Source organism: Doryrhamphus excisus, chromosome 7 (assembly GCF_030265055.1).
Source record: "Doryrhamphus excisus isolate RoL2022-K1 chromosome 7, RoL_Dexc_1.0, whole genome shotgun sequence".
NCBI lineage: Eukaryota > Metazoa > Chordata > Actinopteri > Syngnathiformes > Syngnathidae > Doryrhamphus > Doryrhamphus excisus.
In genome coordinates this window covers 2992501-3019451 of record NC_080472.1, presented here as the reverse complement: position 1 = coordinate 3019451, position 26951 = coordinate 2992501, and the positions used below count along the sequence as shown (strand labels likewise).

Sequence of the window (26951 nt, the reverse complement as noted above, 5' to 3'; positions counted from 1 at the left end):
CGGGCTGCAATGCACAGACCTCACAGCCAGGAGACCAGGGTTCAATTCCACCCTCGGCCATCTTTGTGTGGAGTTTGCGTGTTCTCCCCGTGCATGCGTGGGTTTTCTCCGGGTACTCCAGCGACTCCAAATTGTTCATTTTTCTTTCAATAAAATACAGTTTTAAAAAGGACATAGTTGCAAATGGTGATTAATCCGGATTAATTCATTTGAGAACTGATTACTCGCACAATACACCATTTTCAAAATATTAACTTCATACAAAGTGGAAAGCAGTGAAGCCTGCGCGCTAACCATACGTACTTCCACCATGTAGGCTTCACAGATAAGAGACTCGGGTTCGATTCCCCACTTGGGATGTGTGGAGTTTGCATGTTCTCCCCGTGCATGCGTGGGTTTTCTCCGGGTACTCCGTTTTTTTCCCACATTCCAAAAACATGCTAGGTTAATTAGCCACTCCAAATTGTCCATAGGTATGAATGTGAGTGTGAATGGTTGTTTGACTATATGTGCCCTGTGATTGGATAATTTGTAGTGTCAATGTGACTATAGGGGTGTTATTTCATGCCTCCAGGTCTCTAATAATGTTTAGGTTTAACTATGAAAATATTCTATTCATAAATAAGGAATCATACTAACTCGCAATGGTGGAACGTGGTTAGCGTGCAGGCCACATAGCTAGGAGACCCAGGTTTGATTCCCCACTCGGGCATCTCTGTGTGGAGTTTGCATGTTCTCCCCGTGCATGCGTGGGTTTTCTTCCGGGTACTCCGTTTTTTTCCCACATTCCAAAAACATGCTAGGTTAATTAGCCACTCCAAATTGTCCATAGGTATGAATGTGAGTGTGAATGGTTGTTTGTCTATATGTGCCCTGTGATTGGCTGATAAAGAAGGGATTATTTCATGTTATTGTTATATTTGAGATTTGGTGTTAAGAAAAACAGATTCCTAGAATCTATACAGTTTTTAGGGTCCACTCTGGTCCATCTGTCCAATTTGAGTCTCTCCATGAAGGTCGCCAAAGAACTCTTGCTTCTTCACGGCGATGTCGTGGATGATGTTGTCCAGCAACAACCTGGCTGAGTTCCTCTTCTCCAGAGTGTTGTTAACCTCGGCCATCAGCCACTGGAAGAAGTTGGTCTCGATGTCTCGCTCCACGGGGTCGTAGAAGTACCCGTGTCTCCTCAGCGAGGCAAAAACCGCAGGGAAAAGTTTGGACAAGAACTGCTGGGCACAAGCCCGGGCGGCGATCATCTCCGCCGTCTCTTTTTCTTTCCTCACGGTTTCTCTCTGCTGGGCAATGCGGCATTCCTTCTCCTCGGTGCGCCGGCGTTCCTGCTCCTGGAGGCGCTGCAGCTCTGCCAGCTCGGCGTTTCTCAGCTGCTCAAAGGCCCTCTGCTGGGCCCTCAAGCAGGCCAGTTCCTCCTCCTCCAAGACCTCCAGGAGAGACTGCTCAATGGTTTTCCCGACTAGGACCTCCAAGACGGGCTGCACTTCCCTGTCAAAGTCAAACAAGTCGCCCTCCTCGATTTGTGTCGCGACGTCGTCGCCGGATTTGGCCGGGATGAAGAGCGGACTCGCCGGTCTGTCGAGGAAACTATCGGTTTGGGAGTCGATATCCTTAGTCACCAGGATGAGACTCAGCTCCTCCAGGTAAGACTCGGTTTGCACGTCCACGTGTTTCCTGCCAAACACGGTGTCGCCGGTCTTGAACCGCATGCGGTCCCTGGACCTCATGACGTCCATGGATCTCCGGCGGAATCCATGCTGTTGCTGGATGTCGGCAGCCTGGGCCGCCGCCTTGGGCGGCAGCACGTGGTGGCCCCGGCTGCCGCCCCTGATGACGCGGCGGTCGTACATGATGTTCCCGTACTGGGGTTGCTCTGTGGGGGACCCGCCATGTTTGGATCGACTCTCAACGGGTCTGGGTCGACTGGAGAACACGTAAGTTCCGTTTTTGGACATCTTGCAGTCAAAATAATTAAATGTGATATTTATAATTAGGTGTTTTGTGTATACATCCGAGAAGCATGCATACATGGGACACGTGTTGTGACGTCATACGTCTTTATGACGTATTTTTGCCGCGCTCGTTTCAAGCCGCGTACGTGAAACTACGATCCACCCCCCCCCCCAAAAAAAGGCTGCGTTGTTGTGACGACCGCGGAAATGACTGAAAAGCAGATAAAATGATCAAAATATTAATTACAATTAACTCAACTTCAATATAATTCAATTAAAACAATTAAAACATTCAGATGTTTTTCACGCTTCATAATCGGATCTCAGATCAGCTTGGTTGAGACGGGAGGTGGGCGGATCCATACGAATAGCGGTAATGTCGATATCAATGTCGATACCAACACAGAGAGATGGATATTTTTCAGTTGTCATTGTTTATTTCCGGTGTTCCCCATATTGTTACATTGTCAACAAAGTTCTTTGAATGACAGCCAAGAATAGTTTTTGCTTTTGTTGACTTATTTTGCACTATTGATTTTATTTTGCTCTAGTAAATGTATGCACTAAACAGTAACACCATTTAAAATAACAGAGCTTGGATCTAGTTAATATTTATCAAGCAGTAATTCCATTACAAATTATTACTTATGGGGGGAAAGTAGTCATTTTTTTTAAGTGATTTGGCCAAAACGTAATTGAAGTCTGTTTCCATGACTGAAAAAATAGTCGAAATAATGAGATAAAAAGTCATAATAATGAGATAAAAAGTGGAAATAATGTGATGAGTCAAAATGAGATGAGATAGAAAGTCAAAATACGGAGATAGAAAGTCGAAATAACGAGATAAGAAGTAGAAATAACAAGATAAAAAGTCAAAAGAACAAGATAAATAGTCAAATTTACTACATGAAAAGTCATAATAATGAGATAAAAGTGGAAATAATGTGATAAGTCAAAATTATGAGATAAAAAGTCAAAATAACGAGATAGAAAGTCGAAATAACGACATAAAAAGTCTAAATAACGAGATAAAAAGTCAAAATAATGAGATAAATAGTAACATTTATGAGATAAAAAGTCATAATGAGATAGAAAGTCGAAATAACGAGATAAAAAGTCAAAATTATGAGATAAAAAGTCAAAATAACGAGATAAAAAGTCGAAATAACAGGATAAAAAGTCGAAATAACGAGATAAAAAGTCAAAATAACGAGATAAATAGTAACATTTACGACATAAAAAGTCATAATGAGATGGAAAGTCGAAATAACGAGATAAAAAGTCAAAATTATGAGATAAAATGTCAAAATAACGAGATAAATAGTCAAATTTACGACATAAAAAGTCACAATAATGAGATAAAAAGTCGAAATAATGTGATAAGTCAAAATTATGAGATAAAAAGTCGAAACAACGAGATAGAAAGTCGAAATAACGAGATAGAAAGTCAAAATAACGAGATGAAAAGTCAAAATTATGAGATAAAAAGTCAAAATTATGAGATAAAAAGTCAAAATTATGAGTCATGTCGGACATAAAATGGCTGACTCCATGCAGTGTTATCAACATTATTATGCAACATTATCTACGTCCAGTGCCTGGAATACTATATATGATTTGTCATACAATATATTTTAACTAATAATAAGCCATATTCAAACAGCAGACGCTGATTTTCAAAGAAAATGACAATAAAAAGTATGTATAATAACGGTCTCAAACCACAGTCGCATGTGTCTTATTCCCAGTCAGCCATTTTGAATGAAGTTTAGCTTATGGACCAGTTTGGCTTATGGACCAGTTTGGCTCATGGACCAGTTTGGCTTATGGACCAGTTTGGCTTATGGACCAGTTTGGCTTATGGACCAGTTTGGCTTATGGACCAGTTTGGCTCCGATGGCAATGTGGTCTGGCTGGAATCTCAAGTCTGGTATGTGACACGGACCAGCACTCCTGATTCTGCAGGCCCCGGTCAGCGGTCAGATTCCAATAGATGAACATGGCAACACATGAAGGCTGAAATCTGATTAGACAAAGCAAATGGAACATACATGAATCCAATTTCACGGAACAAATACCACAAATCAATTCAAACAGCAGCAAAAATGGAGGACAGAAAGTAGTGTGACGTATGGCTAATGGCGCCGAGTCACGGTCATCTATCCAATATCATAAAGGAAGTATGATCAACTCAGAGGAATTTCTTGCAATTTGGAGTCCGACACAGCTGCATCACATGTCGGTAAACATTATTTTCATACACAATCTGCAACAATCTGGCCTCCTGATGGTTAAAGCTAAGAAGCTGTCTCTTGTAGAACGTGCTAAGACATTCATCATTCCACATTTTGGTGGTATTTTGGGGTGTGGGGGTGGGGTAAAAAAGGCAAAATCGAGCTATTTTTCATTCGGTTTTAAAATTTTGATCGATGGCATCCCTCCTCTGATTTCGGATCGGCATTTGCAATAAAATGAGTAGTAATTAGATTCAGCTCTACTCACGATCATGATCCACGTTCAAGTCTTAAACAATGCACAACGATGAGCCAATTCAAGAAACAATACAAGCAGTTGATGTTGGCTAAATACAAGGATGAAGAGCAGGGGTCTCAAACACGCGGCCCGCAGGCCACTAGTTTGAGGCCCCCGCCTTGATATGAAAGTTTAATTTTTGTTAGTTTTTTTTAAGTTAAATTTAAATTTTTTTAAAAAATCAAGGCGGGGGCCTCAAACTAGCATCCTGTGGGCCGCATTTGGCTCGCGGGCCGCAAGTTTGAGACCCGTGGTTTAAAGCTAAAGTGAAATCAGCTCCAGCCTGTCGATTTTGGCCCCGGTAGGAGCGCAATGCATTGTGGGTTATCATGTAGTACGCTGTAGTGCAGGCGTCTCAAACACGCGGCCCGCGGGCCAGATGTGGCCCGCAGGACACTAGTTTGAGGCCCCCGCCTTGATATGAAAGTTTAATTTTTATTAGTTTTTTTTTAAAGTTAAATTTAAAAATTTTAAAAAAATCAAGGCGGGGGCCTCAAAGTAGCATCCCGTGGGCCGCATTTGGCTCGCGGGCCGCAAGTTTGAGACCCGTGGTTTAAAGCTAAAGTGAAATCAGCTCCAGCCTGTCGATTTCGGCATTGTGCATTGTGGGTTATCATGTAGTACGCTGTAGTGCAGGTGTCTCAAACACGCGGCCCGCGGGCCAAATGTGGCCCGCAGGACACTAGTTTAAGGCCCCCGCCTTGATATGAAAGTTTAATTTTTGTTAGTTTTTTTTTGAAAGTTAAAAAAAAAAGTTAAAGGGCCTCAAACTAGCATCCCGTGGACCGCATTTGGCTCGCGGGCCGCAAGTTTGAGACCCGTGGTTTAAAGCTAAAGTGAAATCAGCTCCAGCCCGTCGATGTCGGCTTGGGTAGGAGCGCAATGCATTGTGGGTTATCATGTAGTACGCTGTAGTGCAGGCGTCTCAAACAGGCGGCCCGCGGGCCAAATGTGGCCCGCAGGACACTAGTTTGAGGCCCCCGCCTTGATATGAAAGTTTAATTTTTGTTAGGTTTTTTTTGAAAGTTAAATTAAAAAATTAAAAAAATCAAGGCGGGGGCCTCAAACTAGCATCCTGTGGGCCGCATTTGGCTCGCGGGCCGCAAGTTTGAGACCCGTGGTTTAAAGCTAAAGTGAAATCAGCTCCAGCCCGTCGATGTCGGCTCGGGTAGGAGCGCAATGCATTGTGGGTTATCATGTAGTATGCTGTAGTGCAGGCGTCTCAAACAGGCGGCCCGCGAGCCAAATGTGGCCCGCAGGACACAAGTTTGAGGCCCCCGCCTTGATATGAAAGTTTAATTTTTGTTAGTTTTTTTTTGAAAGTTAAAAAAAAAAGTTAAAGGGCCTCAAACTAGCATCCCGTGGGCCGCATTTGGCTCGCGGGCCGCAAGTTTGAGACCCGTGGTTTAAAGCTAAAGTCAAATCAGCTCCAGCCCGTCGATGTCGGCTCGGGTAGGAGCGCAATGCATTGTGGGTTATCATGTAGTACGCTGTAGTGCAGGCGTCTCAAACACGCGGCCCGCGGGCCAAATGTGGCCCGCAGGACACTAGTTTGAGGCCCCCGCCTTGATATGAAAGTTTAATTTTTGTTAGGGTTTTTTTTGAAAGTTAAAAAAAAAGTTAAAGGGCCTCAAACTAGCATCCCGTGGACCGCATTTGGCTCGCGGGCCGCAAGTTTGAGACCCGTGGTTTAAAGCTAAAGTGAAATCAGCTCCAGCCTGTCTATGTCGGCTCGGGTAGGAGCGCAATGCATTGTGGGTTATCATGTAGTACGCTGTAGTGTAGGGGACTCAAACAGGCGGCCCGCGAGCCAAATGTGGCCCGCAGGACACTAGTTTGAGGCCCCCGCCTTGATATGAAAGTTTAATTTTTGTTAGTTTTTTTTTGAAAGTTAAAAAAAAAAGTTAAAGGGCCTCAAACTAGCATCCCGTGGGCCGCATTTGGCTCGCGGGCCGCAAGTTTGAGACCCGTGGTTTAAAGCTAAAGTGAAATCAGCTCCAGCCTGTCGATTTCGGCATTGTGCATCATGTAGTATGCTGTAGTGCAGGCGTCTCAAACACGCGGCCCGCGGGCCAAATGTGGCCCGCAGAACATTAGTTTGAGGCCCCCCCGCCTTGATATGAAAGTTTAATGTTTGATATGGATGCTGTATGGTATCATGTACCCAGAAAAAATTATTACGTTTGATTCATGTTCATGTTAAAGGTTAAATAACTGTTAATAGTTATCCTCCCTATCCGTGTGGAAGTGGTAAGTTTTTGTTTTTTTCAGAAAAAAATATTACGTTTGATTCATGTTCATGTTAAAGGTTAAATAACTGTTAATAGTTATCCTCCCTATCCGTGTGGAAGTGGTAAGGTTTTTTTTTTAAGTTTAAAGGAAATAACTTGAAGGCTACCGTTTAGGTGGCTAGCTCTCTAGTTTGCGAGTTAGCATGTGTCTCAAGACCCTGCAGTTGCGCAATATGTTGTAAATAAAAAGAGTATAAATGTGACTATAGTCGTGTTTTAAAACTATTATTATTAAATATTATATTATTATAATATTAATATTTAAAAAATAAAAATATATAGAAATGTAATAAGCAATAAATATTTTTTGGCCGTTTTCCCCTCAAATCCTAATTGTGTCCAAGAACTTCACAATACGTCACAATGGTATCGATTCGATACCGATACTTATTCCAATTGGTGTCGACCGTATCGATGTTTGTATCTCTCCGCCAGACCCTTATATGGCTTTTTATGAATGATAGAAGGGTAACACACACACACACACACACACACACACACACACGTTATCACACACACATGGGCCAAGCTGATAAAGAGTGAAACGGGGAAGGGGGGGGGCAGGTGTCTACGTCACAACCCAGGGCCGGGCCGAGGCTGGGGCTCAGTGGGGCTGAACGGTCTGCTCCACACGCTCACTGCAGTGGAAGGGACGCGGTTGGAGGGATGGACGTCCACGCACGGCCCTCTCTCCTTATTAAAAAAAAAAATGTGGATCTCGGCTGAACTCTTCGTATCGACACAATGACGCAGTGTGACTTTCTGGTTTAAAAAACAAAAAACAAAACAAAAAAAAACAAAAAAAACGAGAAGGAGGAGGCCTTTGACAGTTGCTGGCGGTAAGTGAGCTTCTATCCACGCTAACGTCTGCAAAGCGTAGCCATGCCAGCTAACCAGTTATGATACAGCAGAAAGCACGACTCATATATGGTGCTTGGACTTACTTTATTTTTTTTTTTTGTTTTTTTTGCTGACAACTTGTCTTTGCGTCATACCTGCACATAAGGGTGTTGGCTACCTCAGCTCGATGAGGCGTTTTTTGATCTGCTAGCTTAGTGACGTAAGGGCACTTAGCTTACGCTAGCAAACGTAAACAGTAGCATGAGTTGACAGTCGGCTTCCTGGCATTCTTCACACAAAACGTGTCGCTTTTGTCATAATAAGTAGACACCAGTGTATAAATACCGTTGACGTGTCCCGTCGTGATTTAGACAGCTGTTTGTAATGTAATAAAACATTGTTAAGCATACAACCAAGCACAGCGGCAACACTGCTAGCTATTACGTATTTTAGCTAGCTATTACGTATTTTAGCTAGCTATTACGTATTTTAACAACGTCAGCCGTGAGCTAACAACCTTAGAAGCCAAACTAGTGTTAGCACTAGCATGGCCCGTTGCTGCTGAGTTTACTGACCACTTGTTTTGCTGCGTGAATAACAGTTTTTTGAAGTAATGCCTAAACTGTAGAAAACTGGCATAGGATGGAAGCTTTTGTGTGAGTGTCAACACACAGCCAATCACTCACCTATAGATCATGTGGAGTACATAACAAAGATATTATAAAAAGGTAAAACATTACAATGCAATGTTTTTCTACTAATGTTAATGTTTCCTTAGTTTACAAATAGATAAAATTATACTTTTGCGACCAAAGCATGACATCAAACCGCCCCACAAATTCAGTTCAGTTCAGCTGATTGCTAAAAAAATTTTTTTGGACTAAGTACTCCTGTCATTTTGTGAATCTTTAGCATAATTGTTAAAAATACAGGTGCTCCTTGATGCACGACGTTCCGTGTTATGACAGACACGCTCCCAGAAGGAAAAATAAAAACTTAATTTGGTCTTTAAACATGAGACTCGCTCGATAACCGGGTACATGGCGTGTAAAATTCGCGCTTCGCGCATCACAAGAATGCCATGTGTGCCTCGTGCTGGGCGGATGAACACAGTCGCCACGTTTACATGAGGAGTTTTTCCTCTTTCCAAATGTAGTCTTTCCGAATGACCTTTCCGAAAGCAGTGGTATACATGGAAAGGAATATTCCAATGGCGTGTCTACATGCGCCGCTATAATCAACCAGAATAGTCAATGGGGCATGCCCAGTAAAACGTAAACATCAACATCACGTGATACAGATCTTTCCCTTGTTGGAATAACTCTGTATTGCCAGATTTTCCTTCGTCCAGTCTTGAAATTTAGTTTCAAACAAAAATAAACTTTCCTTAGCAGTCCAGTGCCGATTGCTCGCCTCCATTTTTTTAAAATCGAAGAACGTCTGGCGCTGCGTGTTACGTCATATCTCCGCATCCGCTGAAAGAACGCACCCGGGAACAGGAAAAGATAAAGTTCTTAAATCTTGCTAATATTTTACAATTAAGCTCTGCGCATGTTTTATATAGATATGTATATACTTTTTTTTAAATAAAAGTGGACTTGTGAATGGCGTATAGAAGGGTTTAGATTGTGTTCCACAGATGGCGCTAATGCACACCAAAGCTGCTTGCCAGCCGCCAATAAACAACAGAAGAAGAAAAACACCAGGAAGTAGAACGCAGTCTGACAACTTTCCGTTTGAGCGGGTACAAGATACCTCAATCGGATTGGGGAAAGGAATATTCCACCCCTTTTGAATCCGATTTATATATTCATTCGGATTGGCACTTCTCTTTGGGAATGAGGTGTATACAAAGGTTACATTCTTTCCGTTTTGGAATATTTGGGTCCATGTAAACGTGGCTAGTGTGTGAATAACATCACTTTAAGTTTTTGAACTTTATTATTATCCCGCAAGGAGTAGTGCGGCAAAGAAAAGGAAAGCCATCACCATGGACTTAAATGAACGTCATTAAAAACCTCGGAGTGAGGAGGCAGAGTGAATTGCAACATTTAATCGATGAATTAAATCGGTTATCTGTATGCAATTCATTTTATGTTCTAAAAACATTTAAATATCCTTTCATTTCAGGCTCTCTAATGTGAATATTTTGACATTTCCTGAGTCATCCATGAAATCAGACCGATAAAACAAGATGTTCACGCACACCAGCTTGACTTTGGAGAACAGTCATCGACATTTGTGCCTCTTTTGTCATATGTCGCAGACCAAAACCACTAATGTTTGTGTTTGGTTCATATTTTATTAGTTCCGTTTGAGATTCATTGAAATAACAAACTCCAGATTAAGATTAATGGTTCCATCCCTACCGTCTATGAGTTATAATTTAGTTTTTTTCATGGAGTCATTTTGATACAGTCACTTTAATTATGTGGGCTAAAATCAAATCTGAATTTGTGCGCAAGTCAGCACCTGTAAATTCTGTAATATAACGCGCCACTTCTTTTTCCTCTCACTCTTTGAACCCTGCGTCTGAAACAACGGTGCTGCAAATTTATGGCTAAAATAACTACAGTTTATAGTGTAGATTCAGGAAGTAGTGAATTGGACGTTAAAATTAATACGTTTTTGAAGTCTAATGCAGCGATGGCGTTTTTAATCGGACAAATCTTAAGTAAGTTTAATCAATTGTAGAATTATTACAGCTTCTGCTTGGATTGCCTGGACTGCGGCAGCTGTCGAACTCCCGAGTGTCTCGCGTCTTAACTCATCGCCAACACCGCGTGTAGGTAGGATTGCAAGGTTTAAATTGTGTCGTATAAACGTCTGTCGTATATAAACAATTAGTATTTTAACTTAAGAAAATAAAACAAAGATGATTTTAACACAAACGTATTGTATCGGGCTAAAATCAAATCTGAATCGGACAAATCTTAAGTAAGTTTAATCAATTGTAGAATTATTACAGCTTCTGCTTGGATTGCCTGGACTGCGGCAGCTGCTGAACTCCCGAGTGTCTCGCGTCTTAACTCATCGCCAACACCGCGTGTAGGTAGGATTGCAAGGTTTAAATTGTGTCGTATAAACGTCTGTCGTATATAAACAATTAGTATTTAACTTAAGAAAATAAAACAAAGATGATTTTAACACAAACGTATTGTATCGGGCTAAAATCAAATCTGAATCGGACAAATCTTAAGTAAGTTTAATCAATTGTAGAATTATTACAGCTTCTGCTTGCATTGCCTGGACTGCGGCAGCTGTCGAACTCCCGAGTGTCTCGCGTCTTAACTCATCTGTCACTCATTTGTCAGGACTGATGGCTCCAGAGTGACGTACCATGGCGCTAACAATCCCCCCAGTGAAGCTCAAATGGCTGGAGCACCTCAACAGCTCGTGGATCACAGAGGACAGCGAGTCCATAGCCACACGAGAAGGCGTTTCCGTGTTGTACTCCAAGCTCCTGGCTAACAAAGAGGTGGTGCTGCTCCCCCAGCAGGTGCTATGTCTCAAGGGCCCCCAGCTGCCAGACTTTGAGCGCGAGTGTCTCTCCAGCGACGAGCAGGAGCACTACTTGGATGCTCTTCTTGGCAGCCAGCTCGCTCTGGCCAAGATGGTGTGCTCCGACTCGCCCTTTGCCGCCGCCCTGCGCAAACGCGTGCTGGTCCTCCAGCGAATCTTCTATGCACTTTCCAACAAGTACCACGACAAGGGGAAAGTGAAGCAGCAGCAGCACTCTCCAGAGAACACCTCGGGCTCGGCGGATCAGCACTGTGTCAGCGAGCGACCCCGCTCCAGCACTGACGCGCTCATTGAGATGGGCGTCCGCACAGGACTCAGCCTTCTTTTTGCTCTGCTGCGGCAAAGCTGGATGATGCCGCCGCCGCCCGGCCCGTGCGGGTCGGCCGGCGGCAACCTAAACTTGTGCAATGACGTCATTCGCACGGCCATTGACGTGGTTAGTTCCCTGCCGCCCCTCTCTCTGGCCAACGAGAGCAAGATCCCACCGATGGGCCTGGACAGTCTGGCGCAGGTCACCACTTTCCTCAAGGGGGTCACCATGCCAAATTCCGGGGCGGATATCTTAGGGCGGAGACTCGCCTCCGAGTTGCTGCTCGGGCTCGCCTCCCAGAGGGGCTCCCTTCGCTACCTGCTGGAATGGATTGAGATGGCGCTGGTGGCATCGGCTGTGGTCAGCACCATGGAGCAGAGCAAGGCACTGCAGAGCCAGGAGGGGCTCATCGGCTATGATTGTTTCATGAACATCCTCATGCAGATGAGACGCTCGCTGGTAAGTAAAACGAGCTTTGTTTTTGACAAACTTTTTGCTCAGTTCGCAAATTTTTTCCTTTGGCATTTCATTTCAACGTGCCGCGGGGCTTCCTGTCAAATGTTTGATTTATTTTGAAATTGATTCACTATGAAACATTTGGAACATGGCGCACAAAAGTATAAGCTAAATCAACTGAGCTCACCGTATTTTTCCATTAATCTTCTCCCACAAATCCATCAAAGTCCTCATCTTCTGTGTCTGAATTCTACATGCCGGGTTCCCTCTCATCATTGTCAGACTCAGTTTCGTCGTCAGGCGGCTGTTCAGCAATGATGTCAGCTTTCTCGCCAGAACTCGGGCAACGGTTTAAGCACATACCTCAGCCCGAGCATCCACAATCCGTTCACATATGGCGGCGTAACTCGCCCGGCGCCGTCTTCCATCCATCGCTCTCACGCCGCTTGCAACTTCACTTTGAATGCGGACGTATGGCAGACGCTAAGCGTATTACATCCTTGTGTTAGCAGGAAGTGGTACGACAGTAAATCAACCAAAGTAGCACAACAAAATTTTTTTACAGATTTTGGAACTCATTGCACACATGTCAGGCGCATTGTTGATTTTTTGAGAATAGTAAAGACTTTTAAGTGCGCCTTATAGTGCGGAAAGTGCAGTACCTGCTTAAGTTGCCATCTCTAGGCACATTTTGCTGGTCGATAATTTACCTCTTACCGACCGATTTTCGATAATTTGGACCTTTTGGACCTCATGTCACATTTGAGGCCTACCATATATGGACAACCGCTCAGCAAGTCGACATTGACACAAGCAGGTTTCACTGCTTTGGACACCTGATTTTTTTAATGCAAGGGACTTGTGGCATTTCCCTTTAGGCTCAAAATGAAACTTCACTGTTTGCACTGCACCCTTTCTGGTTTCATATTTTCTGCATGTTAAATATTTAAGATAATAATTTTTTTTTATATTAGTCAAGTGACAACACAACAACAAAAAAATCCAAACCTACATGGCCCTGTGTGAAAAGAACATCATACCAGCGGTAAAATAAAGCGGTGGTAGTGTGATGGTCTGGGACTTGTTATGATAACTTCCAACCGTGAAACTTGCTGTCTACTAAAAAGAACATCTGGCCATTTGTTGGAATGAAGAATTTGGAGTGGTCATGGCAGGTCGTGCTCGAAAACCCTCCAGTGTGCCTGAATTACAACAATTCTGCAAAAAGGAGCGCATCAAAATTCCTACACAAAAAAAAAAACTAATTGCAAGTGATTGCAAACGCTTGATTGCGGTGGTTGCTGCTCAGGGTGGCCCAACCAATTAGCTTGAGGGAGAAATAGCTTTTTCACACTTGGCCATGTTGTTTTGATTTTTATTTGGGACCCCCCCCCCCCCCTTCCCCCTTCCCAAATGTCATTGACTAAATTTTAGTTTGAGCTGAAACATTTATGTAAGTTTGACAAACATGCAACAAAAAAACGCTTCATATAATGAATCTGATTTATTTCAGGGTTCCTCAGCAGATCGCAGCCAATGGAGGGAACCTACACGCAACCCTGATGGGCTGTGCTCCTTGTATGAGGCAGCGCTCTGTCTTTTTGAAGAAGTAAGACTTGTTTTAAGTTGTTTTATGTTGACATTGCACCCTCTTTGTATACATTTTTTTTAACCTAAAAAACCTGTACAGAGGGGCTGCACGGCGGTCGAGTGGGTAGCGCACAGACCTCACAGCTAAGGAGACCAGGGTTCAATCCCACCCTCGGCCATCTCTGTGTGGGGTTTGCATGTTCTCCCCGTGCATACGTGGGTTTTCTCCGGGTACTCCGGTTTTCCTCCCACATTCCAAAAAACATGCTAGGTTAATTGGCGACTCCAAATTGTAAAAAAAGGTACAAAAAGGTATGAATGTGAGTGTGAATGGTTGTTTGTCTATATGTGCCCTGTGATTGGCTGGCTACCAAGTCCAGGGTGTACCCTGCCTCTCGCCCAAAGACATCTGGGATAGGCTCCAGCACCCCTCTCGACCCTTGTGAGGATAAGCGGTAGAAAATGAATGAATGAATGAATGAATGATGCAGAGAGTGCAGATTCAGGAAGAAGTCTTGTATTTTGATCTGACAAATCTTAAGTAAATTTGATCAATGGTCCTCCTGCCTTATAGACAAACATGACTAAATTGAGGGCTGCACGGTGGACGAGGGGTTAGCGCGCAGGCCTCACAGCTAGGAGACCAGGGTTCGATTCCACCCTCGGCCATCTCTGTGTGGAGTTTGCATGTTCTCCCCGTGCATGCGTGGGTTTTCTCCGGGTACTCCGGTTTTCCTCCCACATTCCAAAAAACATGCTAGGTTAATTAGCGACTCCAAATTGTCCATAGGTATGAATGTGAGTGTGAATGGTTGTTTGTCTATATGTGCCCTGGGATTGGCTGCATGGCGACCAGTCCAGGGTGTACCCCGCCTCTCGCTTTGAAGACAGCTGGGATAGGCTCCAGCACTCTCCACAACCCGGTAGAAGATTAATTAATGAATGAATGAATGTACACAGAGGGCACGCCCATAAATACTCTCCTTTTTTACCAGGTTTGTCGAATGGCGTCAGACTACTCCCGCACCTGCGTCAGCCCCGACAGCATCCAGACGGGCGAAACCCCTGTGGTCTCTGAGACCTGCGAGGTGTACGTGTGGGGAAGTAACAGCAGCCACCAACTCGTGGAAGGGACGCAGGAGAAGATCCTGCAGCCCAAGTTGGCCGCCAGCTTTGCCGACGCCCAGACAGTAAGACACGATGTTGGCGGGTGGGAAGTTTAGTTCGTTAGTTAGGTTGGGAGGGGTTGATATTGCGGGTTGGTTCGGAGTCATTAAACTGCCGTTGTGGAGGCAAACGAGCATTTTTGACAGTCGACCTTCTTGTTTGCGTTGTAGCCTCGTTACCTTTCATAGGAGGGCGCGATCGTTACATGATGACAACCAAACCTGGTTAGCGTTTCTTCACTCTTCAACAGATTGAGGCAGGCCAGTACTGCACCTTCGTCATCTCTTCCGACGGCTCCGTGCGGGCCTGCGGGAAAGGAAGCTACGGTCGCCTCGGCCTCGGCGACTCCAACAATCAGTCCACGCTCAAGAAGCTGACCTTTGAACCTCACCGTGCCATCAAAAAGGTGTCATCCTCAAAGGGGTCCGATGGCCACACGCTGGCGTTCACGACGGAGGGCGAGGTGTTCAGCTGGGGCGATGGCGACTACGGCAAGCTTGGTCACGGGAACAGCTCGACTCAGAAATACCCAAAACTTATCCAAGGGCCGTTGCAGGGGAAGGTAGGGTGTGCAAATTAAAAGTTCCACGACATAACGGAATGATGTACAGTATTTGTATAACACCGTGTGTTTTGTTTGGCTTTTTCTACCAGGTGGTTGTGTGTGTAGCAGCCGGCTACCGACACAGTGCTGCGGTCAGCGAGGAAGGAGAGCTGTACACATGGGGGGAAGGTGACTTCGGAAGACTGGGTAAGTCGTCCACCTTAGGTGCAGTGGAACCCGTTTATGTCGACGCTGTAACTCAAACCAAAGCTCGCACATTCGCTGGTGACATTCGGCATAGATATAAGACAAATCGGCGACAATAAAACAATTTTTTAAATTTATGGTAGATTATTGACATCACTCATTTCATATACTGCATTTCACACTTTTCATAATCTCTCATTCATTGCGGTTAATATGGTTCCAGACTCCATTATAATAAGTTCATTTCTCCAAAGTAGGATTTCTGATTGGTGCTGGAGCCTATCCCAGCTGTCTTCGGGCGAGAGGCGGGGTACACCCTGGACTGGTGGCCAGCCAATCACAGGGCACATATAGACAAACAACCATTCACACTCACATTCATACCTATGGACAATATGGAGTCGCTAATTAACCTAGCATGTTTTTGGAATGTGGGAGGAAAACCGGAGTACCCGGAGAAAACCCACACATGCACGGGGAGAACATGCATGCCCGAGGGTGGGATTTAACTCTGGTCTCCTAGCTGTGAAGTCTGCGCGCTAACCACTCGACCGCCGTGCGACCCACACATACATTATAGTCGTAATTTCCTTGCATAAGCCGTCCGTCGTGTAACGGTCGTGTTTGTGAAATGCAGGTCATGGTGACAGCAACAGCCGAAACATTCCCACCTTGGTCAAAGACATCAGCAACGTGGGAGAAGTGTCATGTGGAAGCTCTCATTCTATCGCGTTGTCAAAAGATGGCCGCACTGTCTGGTCCTTTGGAGGAGGAGACAATGGTTTGTAACCGCTTCACACAATTGTTGGCTAACAGACACAAAGCACCGTCGTCATATTTGTATGATTACATTTGTTGTCCTCCAGGCAAACTTGGTCATGGGGATACTAATCGTGTTTACAAGCCAAAAGTAGTGGAAGCCCTACAAGGGATGTTCATCAGGAAAGTGTGTGCCGGAAGCCAGTCTTCTCTTGCCTTAACGTCCACTGGACAGGTAAGTCACACCTAAGTCACAAAGCAATCATTTCACTTCTCAGTGTATGTGAGTGAAAAATAGCCTACAGCAGGGGTCTCAAACTCAATTTACCTGGGGGCCACTGGAGCTAGGGTCTGGGCGAGGCTGGGCATTTATTAAAAACAGAAAAATATACAAACTTTTTCAGTGCTTTGGTTCCGATTTTCTACAAGAAAAGCTCTGATAAAACATTCCACTGTTCTCAAATATTCATTCATTTTCTACCGCTTTTCCTCACGAGGGTCGCGGGGGTGCTGGAGCCTATCCCAGCTGTCTTCGGGCGTAAGGCGGGGTACACCCTGGACTGGTCGCCAGCCAATCACAGGGCACATATAGACAAACAACCATTCACACTCACATTCATACCTATGGACAATTTGGAGTGGCTAATTAACCTAGCATGTTTTTGGAATGTGGGAGGAAACCGGAGTACCCGGAGAAAACCCACGCATGCACGGGGAGAACATGCAAACTCCACACAGAGATGCCCGAGGGTGGGATTGAACCCTGGTCTCCTAGCTGTGAGGTCTGCGCGCTAACCCCTAGACCACCGTGCCGCGTTCTCAAATATCTTAATTTTTATTTTTCTGCACAAAATAAGATGAAAAATAAATAAACCAATCAAAAATAAAGAAAGGCAATCAATCGGTAATAAATAAATAAATATAATAATAATAATAAAACGGCAAATAATAAAAAGTTAAGAAAGCACATATAGTTGGTGGGTAGACAAATGATTTTTTTCATATTAAAATGAACAAAGCATTATTAGAGCCCTGTAGACATGACAAAACACGACTATAGTCACATTTATACTCTTTTTTATTTACAACATATTGCGCAACTGCAGGGTCTCGAGACACATGCTAACTCGCAAACTAGAGAGCTAGCCACCTAAACGGTAGCCTTCAAGTTATTTCCTTTTAAACTTAAATAGCCAAAAATGTACCACTTCCACACGGATAGGGAGGATAACTATTAACAGTTATTTAACCTTTAACATGAACATGAATCAAACGTAATATTTTTTTCTGGGTACATGATACCATACAGCATCCATATCAAACATTAAACTTTCATATCAAGGCGGGGGCCTCAAACTAGTGTCCTGCGGGCCACATTTGGCCCGTGGGCCGCGTGTTTGAGACCCCTGGCCTACAGTAAGCATAAATGGATTGTGGCCTTAGCAGGAATTCCTGGAACCATGAAAATAATGTGCTGTTCTGTGGTCACTACGTCTCTGACCAAACTGACCAATTAAAAGCTATTTCAGGCAGCAGCTGTACCATTACACCACTGGGGACTGGTCAAATTATACGGGTGCAACTGTATTGAACAATGTGAAAACAGGAATGCTCTAGTGATGTTCTCTCATGTTTATGTTTACGTTTATAGGTTTATGCTTGGGGTTGCGGTGCTTGCCTAGGTTGCGGTTCTTCGGAAGCAACAGCACTCAGACCTAAACTCATCGAGGAGCTCGCCACAACCAGGGTGGTGGACATCTCCATCGGGGACAGTCACTGCCTGGCTCTGTCTCATGGTATTTTTTTTTTCTTTTAAAAATCCATGTTGATGGTAACAATAAACAGCACCGACCGACAACAGGGTGCCATTATTTGGTCCCCGATGTGTGCTAAATGTTGTTAGTCACTGTGTTGATGTTTGCATTTCACCACCGCAGGACACACAATGGGCTGTCTTGTGTTAGCACGAGTTACTGTAAACAAATGAACATTAGCGTGTTCATCATATAAAATTACATGTTTAATGTGCACAAATTAGCTCTTTGCCGTACATGAAATTGCGTTTTTTCAACCCGACTAATATCTACAGACAATGAAGTATACGCATGGGGAAATAACTCCATGGGCCAGTGTGGGCAGGGCAATTCCACAGGACCAATCACAAAGCCCAAAAAGGTGGTTGGCTTGGATGGAGTCACTGTACAGCAGATCTCAGCCGGGACGTCCCACAGTCTGGCGTGGACAGCCCTCCCCAGAGACAGGTCCGATTCATTGTATCCCAAATTGGTTTGTTTACAATATGAAAAACTTGTTTTTTTGCTTTTTAGGCAAGTGGTTGCCTGGCACAGACCTTACTGTGTTGACCTGGAGGAAAGTACTTTCTCCCACTTACGCTCTTTTCTCGACCGCTATTGTGATGGCATCAACAGCGAAGTTCCTCCTCTGCCCTTCCCTTCATCCAGGTAAATATGCCTGACTTGGATCAGAACGATTTTTCTCTTTAAAGATGGCTGCACTTTCCTGTCTTTTATTCTGCCCAATGTATGTTTCTGTCATGAATGTCAATTTGAGATTGTTATGCTACTGTATTTCATAAATTCAACGGAGACTAGTTGTGTTATTTTCGAGGTCTAGAGAAAATGTTCCAAGTCTGGAGTATTTCTCTTTGCGACACTTACAACACGGTGGTAGAGTGTTTAGCGCGTAGACCTCACAGCTAGGAGAGTTCAATTCCACCCTCGGCCATCTCTGTGTGGAGTTTGCACGTTCTCCCCGTGCATGCGTGGGTTTTCTCCGGGTACTCCGGTTTCCTCCCACATTCCAAAAACATGCTAGGTTAATTGGCGACTCCTATTATGTCCACTAATAATTATATTAGTGGACAATAATTTGTAAATAATAATAATTTGTAGAGTCAATGTGACTATAGGGGTGTTATTTCCTGCCGTCGGGTCTCTAATAATGTTTAGGTTTAACTATGAAAATATTCTATTTTTGAATAAGGAATCATACTAAATCGCATGGTGTAACGTGGTTAGCGCGCAGGCTACACAGCTAGGAGACCCGGGTTTGATTCCCTACTCAGGCATCTCTGTGTGGAGTTTGCATGTTTATACCCGGTTTCCTCCCACATTCCAAAAACATGCTAGGTTAATCGGCGACTCCTATTATGTCCACTTTTTTTGGATAATTTGTAGAGTCAATGTGACTATAGGGGTGTTATTTCATGCCTTCAGGTCTCTAATAATGTTTAGGTTTAAATATGAAAATATTCTATTTATAAATAAGGAATCATACTAAATTGCATGGTGTTACGTGGTTAGCGCACAGGCCACACAGCTCGGAGACCCGGGTTTGATTCCCCACTCGGGCATCTCTGTGTGGAGTTTGCATGTTTATACCCGGTTTCCTCCCACATTCCAAAAACATGCTAGGTTAATTGGCGACTCCTATTATGTCCACTTTTTTTGGATAATTTGTAGAGTCAATGTGACTATAGGGGTGTTATTTCCTGCCTTCAGGTCTCTAATAATGTTTAGGTTTAACTATGAAAATATTCTATCTATAAATAAGGAATCATACTAAATCACATGGTGTGACGTGGTTAGCGCGCAGGCCACACAGCTCGGAGACCCGGGTTTGATTCCCCACTCAGGCATCTCTGTGTGGAGTTTGCATGTTTATACCCGGTTTTCTCCGGGTACTCCGGTTTTCTCCCACATTCCAAAAACATGCTAGGTTAATTGGCCACTCCTATTATGTCCACTTTTTTTGGATAATTTGTAGAGTCAATGTGACTATAGGGGTGTTATTTCCTGCCGTCGGGTCTCTAATAATGTTTAGGTTTAACTATGAAAATATTCTATTTATGAATAAGGAATCATACTAAATCGCATGGTGTAACGTGGTTAGCGCGCAGGCCACACAGCTCGGAGACCCGGGTTTGATTCCCCACTCGGGCATCTCTGTGTGGAGTTTGCATGTTTATACCCGGTTTTCTCCGGGTACTCCGGTTTCCTCCCACATTCCAAAAACATGCTAGGTTAATTGGCGACTCCTATTATGTCCACTTTTTAGGATAATTTGTAGAGTCAATGTGACTATAGGGGTGTTATTTCATGCCTTCAGGTCTCTAATAATGTTTAGGTTTAACTATGAAAATATTCTATTTATGAATAAGGAATCAAAATGAATCGCATGGTGTAACGTGGTTAGCGCGCAGGCCACACAGCTAGGAGACTCGGGTTTGATTCCCCACTCGGGCATCTCTGTGTGGAGTTTGGTTTCCTCCCACATTCCAAAAACATGCTAGGTTAATTGGCCACTCCAAATTGTCTCCTAGCTGTGAGGCCTGCGCGCTAACAACTCGAGCGCCGTGCAGCCCAAAATAAAGCTCATACATTTCCTTCATTTTTAGGGAACATCATAACTTCCTCAAGCTGTGCCTTCGGCTTTTGTCCAATCATCTGGCTCTGGCCCTTGCCGGGGGAGTGGCCACAAGTATCTTAGGTCGGCAAGCCAGGCCTCTGAGGAATCTTCTCTTCAGATTGATGGACTCTTCCGTACCAGATGAGATTCAGGAGGTAATGAAACGCAACACCACACCCAGTTTTTGTCATAGTAATGCAGTTGTTGAGTCACAATGAGTCACATTTTTACAAAATATTCTCAGAGCTGAACAATGAATTATTTGCAGCAATCGGTTGAAAATTGGAAGCTTTTGCCAGATCTGGTGACAATGCGTATGTGTGTGTTTTTCAGGCAGTGATTGAGACGCTATCCGTTGGAGCAACCATGCTTCTGCCCCCGCTGAGAGAGAGAATGGAGCTGCTTCATTCCTTGCTGCCCCAAGGTCCTGACAGATGGGAGAGTCTGTCCAAAGGACAGGTACCCTATGCATGCCAAGTGTAGAGGTTGCATAAAAATGAGTATATTTGAAAAATATTCAAAACTCATGTCCAATGATACATTTCAATACCAATGGAAACTACAACCACCATAGACAACTCTCGTCTAGTTCTGTCTAGTCCAGGGGTCTCAAACTCAATTTACTTGGGGGCCACTGCAGCTTGGGTCTGGGTGAGACTGGGCCGCATCAGGTTTTCCTAAACCCCCCCCCCCCCCCCCCCCCCCAAAAAAAAAAAAAAACGCATTTATTAAACACATAATTTTTCCAATTTTCTACAAAGCATTATTAGAGCCCTGTAGACATGACAAAACACGACTATAGTCACATTTATACTCTTTTTATTTACAACATATTGCGCAACTGCAGGGTCTTGAGTCACATGCTAACTCGCAAACTGGAGAGCTAGCGACCTAAACGGTAGCCTTCAAGTTATTTCCTTTCAACTTAAATAGCCAAAAACTTACCACTTCCACACGGATAGGGAGGATAACTATTAACAGTTATTTAACCTTTAACATGAACATTAATCAAACGTAATAATTTTTTCTGGGTACATGATACCATACCATATCAAGGCGGGGGGACTCAAACTAGTGTCCTGCGGGCCACATTTGGCCCGTGTGTTTGAGACCCCTGGTCTAGTCAGACTAGAGCTGAGCTGAGCAGGCTTCATCAATTTATGCTCAAAGACTAGGTAGGACACCTCGTCAAGTCCTAGTCCAGTCTAGTAATATCATGAATTTATGCTCAAAGACTAGGTAGCTCCAGTTTAGTCTAGTCCTATCTGGTCCTAGTCTGACTCGCTGTAGTCTGTAGAATATCTGACCGGGGCTAGAATAGAGCTAGCTGTCTTAAGCTAAGAAGTCTAAAAGTGTGTGTTTTTGTCCCCACAGAGAATGCAGCTGGACATCATCCTGACCAGTCTCCAGGACCACACCCATGTAGCTTCCCTCCTGGGATACAGCGTTCCTGCCGATGGCCCGGAGGTGCTTACCTGCGGCCTGGGGTTCACAGCTTCCCCAGATCCCGATTACAGTGCCCCGGCAGGCCACCCTGACACACATCTAGCGGAAATCCTCATGAAGACGCTACTGAGGAATCTTGGTTTTTACACTGTAAGTACTGGACACAGGCTTTGAATGACTGTAACTCACGGTAGAAACAGAATACAATTAAAATGTGAAAGGGTTTTACTACTACTTCTAATCTGTTTAATTTGGCCAATTTACCATATTTTCTGGATTATAAGTCACTTTTTTTCATAGGTTGGCTGTTCCTGCGACTTATATTCCAGAGCGACTTATAAATGAAAATAGTGTTTATGTTACATAAACACTGGACACTTTTTCTGTTCATGTTTATTTTTCGTGTAGCTGAATTAGCATTGTGTTAGCATATCTTACACCTATTCAGCCTATTCTCTATTCTTTTATTATTGTTAGAACTTGCCTTCCAAGAGGACGTAATGTCTGTTTTGGTCAAGTACAGTAAACCTCGGATATATCGGACTCGGATATATCGGAAATTCGCTCACAACGGACAGATAAAAAAGAACCGATTTTTCTGTAATGCATTTCCAATAAAAATTCATTGCATATATCGGATTTTTTATAACGGATTTCGCCTATTTCGGACAAAATCTCCAGTCCCGGATTTAATGGAAAAATGCATTTCCATGAAATTTCCCTGGCATATATCGGATGGCCGCATCGTGGCGCTCCGATTCGCCGAATCGTGACATGGCCGCTATACGACGTCATTTGCAGCGTTTGCAGCGTTGCCTGCGCGTCCAGGTACATTGGAAACATAGTCAAGGAAGTGCCTTTTTATAACGGATAAAATCCCATTTACGCATAAACCGGATATAAATCCCATATATGCGTAAAACGGACATTTTCCGGTATACGCATATAACGGATTTTGCTTATATCGGACAAAACCAGTGGGAACAATTGAATCCGATATATCCGAGGTTTACTGTAGTTTGTAAAATAAATTACCTGTAAAAAAATGTGACTTGTTTTTTTTTCTACCTAATTATGCATTTTTTTTGCCTTGTGTGACCTACACTCCGGAGCGACCCCGTAAATGCTTGCTTTCTGATTTTTTTTTTTAATTTTATTTTATTTTATTTTTTTTTCAATAACTATGGGACCTGGTGTTGCCATCAGAGAACTGATGAAAAGCGGAATATGTTTTTGTCTCCCCATGCAGGATCAGGCTTTTGGTGAGCTGGAGAAAAACAGCGACAAGTTGCAGCAGGGCATGTCCTCCTCCGACAGCAGCCAACCAGCTCACCTCCACCAGCTCCTCTGCTCCCTGCAGAAGCAACTCTTAGCCTACTGCCACACTAACAACGTGACTGAGGTAGGGACCACCTAACTGCTTTTGGGGATGTGCTGCCTCTTCAGACACAATAACTCATTTATAGGAAGCCGGGTTGAAAATATCAATATCAAAAATGATATTAGGATGATTCACAATCGGCTCATTTGCCCCTTTTGAAATGTTATGTAACAATTATTCTCTGACCCCAGCTTCAAAATGTGTTATTAATAGCCGAGAGTTGAGTAGTTTCCCCACAGCACATTGGCGGTCGTGACCGGTAGAGACGCATTATTTGTCTCTACCCATTGGCTTTTGCTGCACTGTTTCTGCCCTTCTGCTTTGTGAACCCAGCCAATCAGGCGCGAGAAAGCACAGAGACATATTGTTGCATGCGATTTTCAATAGCGATTGTGTCATACATGGAGCACCCACTTGATTTTTATCAGATGGAAGCTACTGACTTTGTGCTGTTGTGAGTATATGCCGACACAAACGGGAAGCCTCTTTTCAATTTGTGGTTTAAATTCCATTGCATGGTCACCTGCACAAATACGGGTAAACCTTTTGCATCTTTCCAGCTGGTCATTGGTAGTCAGAGGTTGGTAGTGGTTGGTCAACTTGAGTGTGACTTAGACAATATTGTTGCTATCATTGTCCTCTGCTTCCATGGGCAGCCTGTGCAGTTGTTCACTTTTGCACAGACATCTGGACATGTTAGCTTGGACATTCATTTCTTTTGCATTATTTCCTTGTGTCAGTTTGATGTTGTGGATGCAACCTTGAAGGGCACAGAAATGCGGGAGTGCAGAAAGTGTAAGCTCGATGGACCTTGCAATCTTAGAGAACTCTTATGTTCTGGTTCACTGTGTTTTTATTTGAACTAAAAGGTGCCTGTGTAAATTGGTCGACCACGTAAAGTTTGACATTCAGTATTTTTATTTTTATTTTTATTTTTATTTTTATTTTTATTTTTATTTTTATTTTTATTTTTATTTTTATTTTTATTTTTATTTTTATTTTTATTTTTATTTTTATTTTTATTTTTATTTTTATTTTTATTTTTATTTTTATTTTTATTTTTATTTTTATTTTTATTTTTATTTTTATTTTTATTTTTATTTTTATTTTTATTTTTATTTTTATTTTTATTTTTATTTTTATTTTTATTTTTATTTTTATTTTTATTTTTATTTTTATTTTTTTTTTTATTTTAATTTAATTTTTTTTTAATTTTTTAATTTTTTTAATTTAATTTTTAATTTTTTAAATTTGTTTTTAAATTTTTAATTTAATTTTTAATTTTTAATTTTTAATTTTTAATTTTTAATTTTTAATTTTTAATTTTTAATTTTTAATTTTTAATTTTTAATTTTTAATTTTTAATTTTTAATTTTTAATTTTTAATTTTTCTGGAAGTCATAAAAGTAAACGTGCAAGCAGTGGCTATCTTTGGTTTCGGTCATGTCGACAACCGCTTATGTTGACATGAGTCAGAGTGGCATTGACTTAAGCGGGTTCCACATGACTCCACATTTACGGAGTTTCCTGCCTCTCTTGATTCCAAGAGGGCGTTTTGTACATCCTTGTTGTGTGTCTGCATTGTGTTTTTTATTTATTTTTTTATTTTTTTACAGAACTCCAGCAGCGTCGCTTTGCTCCATAAACATTTGCAGCTCCTCCTGCCTCACGCCACAGATATCTTCTCCCGTTCAGCTACTCTGATCAAAGAAAGTTCCTGGAATGGCAGCGTACGCGAGAAGCTACAAGGTGCGGATGAGTTACTACTGTTACAAGTTAAAGTACCTTAGTACTGCTGCCTCGTTGGTATCCTCTATGCCTTCATAGTTTTCCTTTCTGAAAATGTCCCCAATGCTTCTGTCCTTCCCAGATGTGATCTTTGTGTCAGCGGCAGGCAGCATGCTGTGTCAGATCGTCAACTCGTTACTTCTGCTGCCCGTGTCTGTGGCGAGGCCTTTGCTAAGCCACCTTCTTGACCTGCTGCCTCCGCTAGACCGACTCAATAGGCTCTTGCCTGCCGCCTCCCCTCTGGAGGACCAGGAGCTGCAGTGGCCTCTTCATGGTACGAAACGTAACGCTGGGTTTGAAACCATTGAATATCATTTCTTGCATTACCGCATTAACTTCTAGGCACGTCAGACTTTGCCGAGCCGGGTTCTGGAATGTCTCTGCCGCAACCGGCACTGTCCTGGGTGTGGCTCGTTGACTTGGAGAGAACGGTAGCCTTACTGGTGGGACGTTGTCTCGGCGGGATGCTGCAGGGCGCACCTACCTCTCTGGAGGAGCACGACACCGCTTACTGGCTCAAAACGCCGCTTTTCAGCAATGGCTTGGAGATGGACATCCCACAGCTAGGTGAAGCTATGTCATATTTAAAGCTTATTGTTTACTGTCTTTATGAATTCAATATTAGTTTTGTTTTGTCGGAGATGATGACTTTTATTTTTTTGTCACTTTTCTTGGTTAAGATGCGTCCATCAGCTCCTTGCTGGAGGCTGCGCTGTCGGACAATGAAGAACAGAAGCCTTTTGACTGCACAGTTCGCCCTGACTTGAGTGTCCTCGTGGATTTGGCTTTAGGCTCCTCCAAAGAACCTTCCAACAGCCTCTGGATCAGCATGCAAGACTACGCCATCAGCAAAGGTCCGCCTTCAATGAGCCATACGGTACAATAACTGTCGCTGCCACATGGGCTGATTATGCCGCGTATTATTTTTCAGACTGGGACAGCGCTTCGCTAAGCAACGAGTCCCTGTTAGATACCGTGTCCAGGTTTGCGTTATCCGCTTTATTGAAGCACACGGGGTTGCTCAAACAAGCGCACGGCGAGGGGAGGTAATGTGTAGCTTTGTACGTTTTTTTTTTTTTTTTTTTTTTTGAACGCCAACTTAACTTTTAATTGGTCAAAACAATTTGTCCTTTTAGAGACCACCCGTCCAAGTCCCTGGCAGAGGTCTACCGTAGTGTTTATATGGTACGAAATCGCCTGCTGGCGTGTAAGAATATGGATTTCATTCAGACGCGGTCTTCATCCCGTGAGAGAAGGGTGAGTCGCCATTGCATACGCACACATTATTAGCTGTTGTGATCACTCCCCTATAGGATAAACTGAATTAATCTGAATTAATCATTTTTTTACTATGTAAATGAAAGTAATAGATCATTTGTGCTCATCTGAGAAGATTTCAGACAATCAGGACTCTCTAGACATGGATCCCCAGGAGCATTCATTCACTCGCACCATTGACGAGGAGGCAGAGTTGGAGGAAAGAGCTGACCGCGAGAGGGAAGAGGGTCATCAGGAACAAGACGACGAAGAGGAAGACCGGGAGCACGAAGTCATGACGGCCGGAAGTAAGCGCTTTTCCCCGTGTAGTTAAACGTCGCTATGCTTCCAGCATGCAAGCGGTAACCACATTCTACTGACAACATTATATTGAATATCATAGATTTTCAGTTATTGGTATCACATATTTTAGCGGGAATGCTTGTTTTTTCTTGATTGACGAGCGTAC

The 26951-nt window shown here is 43.3% G+C and overlaps 2 protein-coding genes across 10 annotated transcripts in view; one reads left to right on the top strand and one right to left on the bottom strand.

Moving 5' to 3' along the window:
* Nucleotides 1-607: 607 nt before the first annotated feature.
* Nucleotides 608-1967, bottom strand: LOC131132336 (radial spoke head protein 3 homolog). The gene has a single exon (XM_058077873.1). The coding sequence runs from the start codon at nt 1965-1967 to the stop codon at nt 969-971; it is 999 nt and encodes a 332-aa protein (XP_057933856.1). The 3' UTR covers nt 608-968.
* Nucleotides 1968-7379: 5412 nt separating this feature from the next.
* herc1 (HECT and RLD domain containing E3 ubiquitin protein ligase family member 1) overlaps nt 7380-26951 on the top strand; it is a 95694-nt gene continuing 76122 nt past the window's right edge. For all 9 annotated transcript variants that reach the window (XM_058076886.1, XM_058076889.1, XM_058076884.1 and 6 more), the window contains exons 1-22: nt 7380-7626; nt 10942-11918; nt 13429-13524; nt 14501-14695; nt 14923-15234; nt 15327-15423; nt 16061-16204; nt 16290-16417; nt 17834-17978; nt 18272-18443; nt 18510-18644; nt 20600-20765; nt 20944-21069; nt 21985-22206; nt 23306-23458; nt 25054-25186; nt 25308-25499; nt 25568-25792; nt 25906-26079; nt 26157-26271; nt 26362-26482; nt 26619-26790. In XM_058076886.1, the coding sequence (XP_057932869.1) occupies nt 10968-11918; nt 13429-13524; nt 14501-14695; nt 14923-15234; nt 15327-15423; nt 16061-16204; nt 16290-16417; nt 17834-17978; nt 18272-18443; nt 18510-18644; nt 20600-20765; nt 20944-21069; nt 21985-22206; nt 23306-23458; nt 25054-25186; nt 25308-25499; nt 25568-25792; nt 25906-26079; nt 26157-26271; nt 26362-26482; nt 26619-26790 (4174 nt within the window). In that variant the 5' untranslated portion in view covers nt 7380-7626; nt 10942-10967. The remainder of the gene's footprint in view (nt 7627-10941; nt 11919-13428; nt 13525-14500; nt 14696-14922; nt 15235-15326; nt 15424-16060; nt 16205-16289; nt 16418-17833; nt 17979-18271; nt 18444-18509; nt 18645-20599; nt 20766-20943; nt 21070-21984; nt 22207-23305; nt 23459-25053; nt 25187-25307; nt 25500-25567; nt 25793-25905; nt 26080-26156; nt 26272-26361; nt 26483-26618; nt 26791-26951) is intronic.

Coding starts and splice junctions, on each gene's coding strand:
- LOC131132336 (XM_058077873.1), bottom strand. CDS start 1,967: ATGTCCAAAAACGGAACTTACGTGTTCTCCAGTCGACCCAGACCCGTT.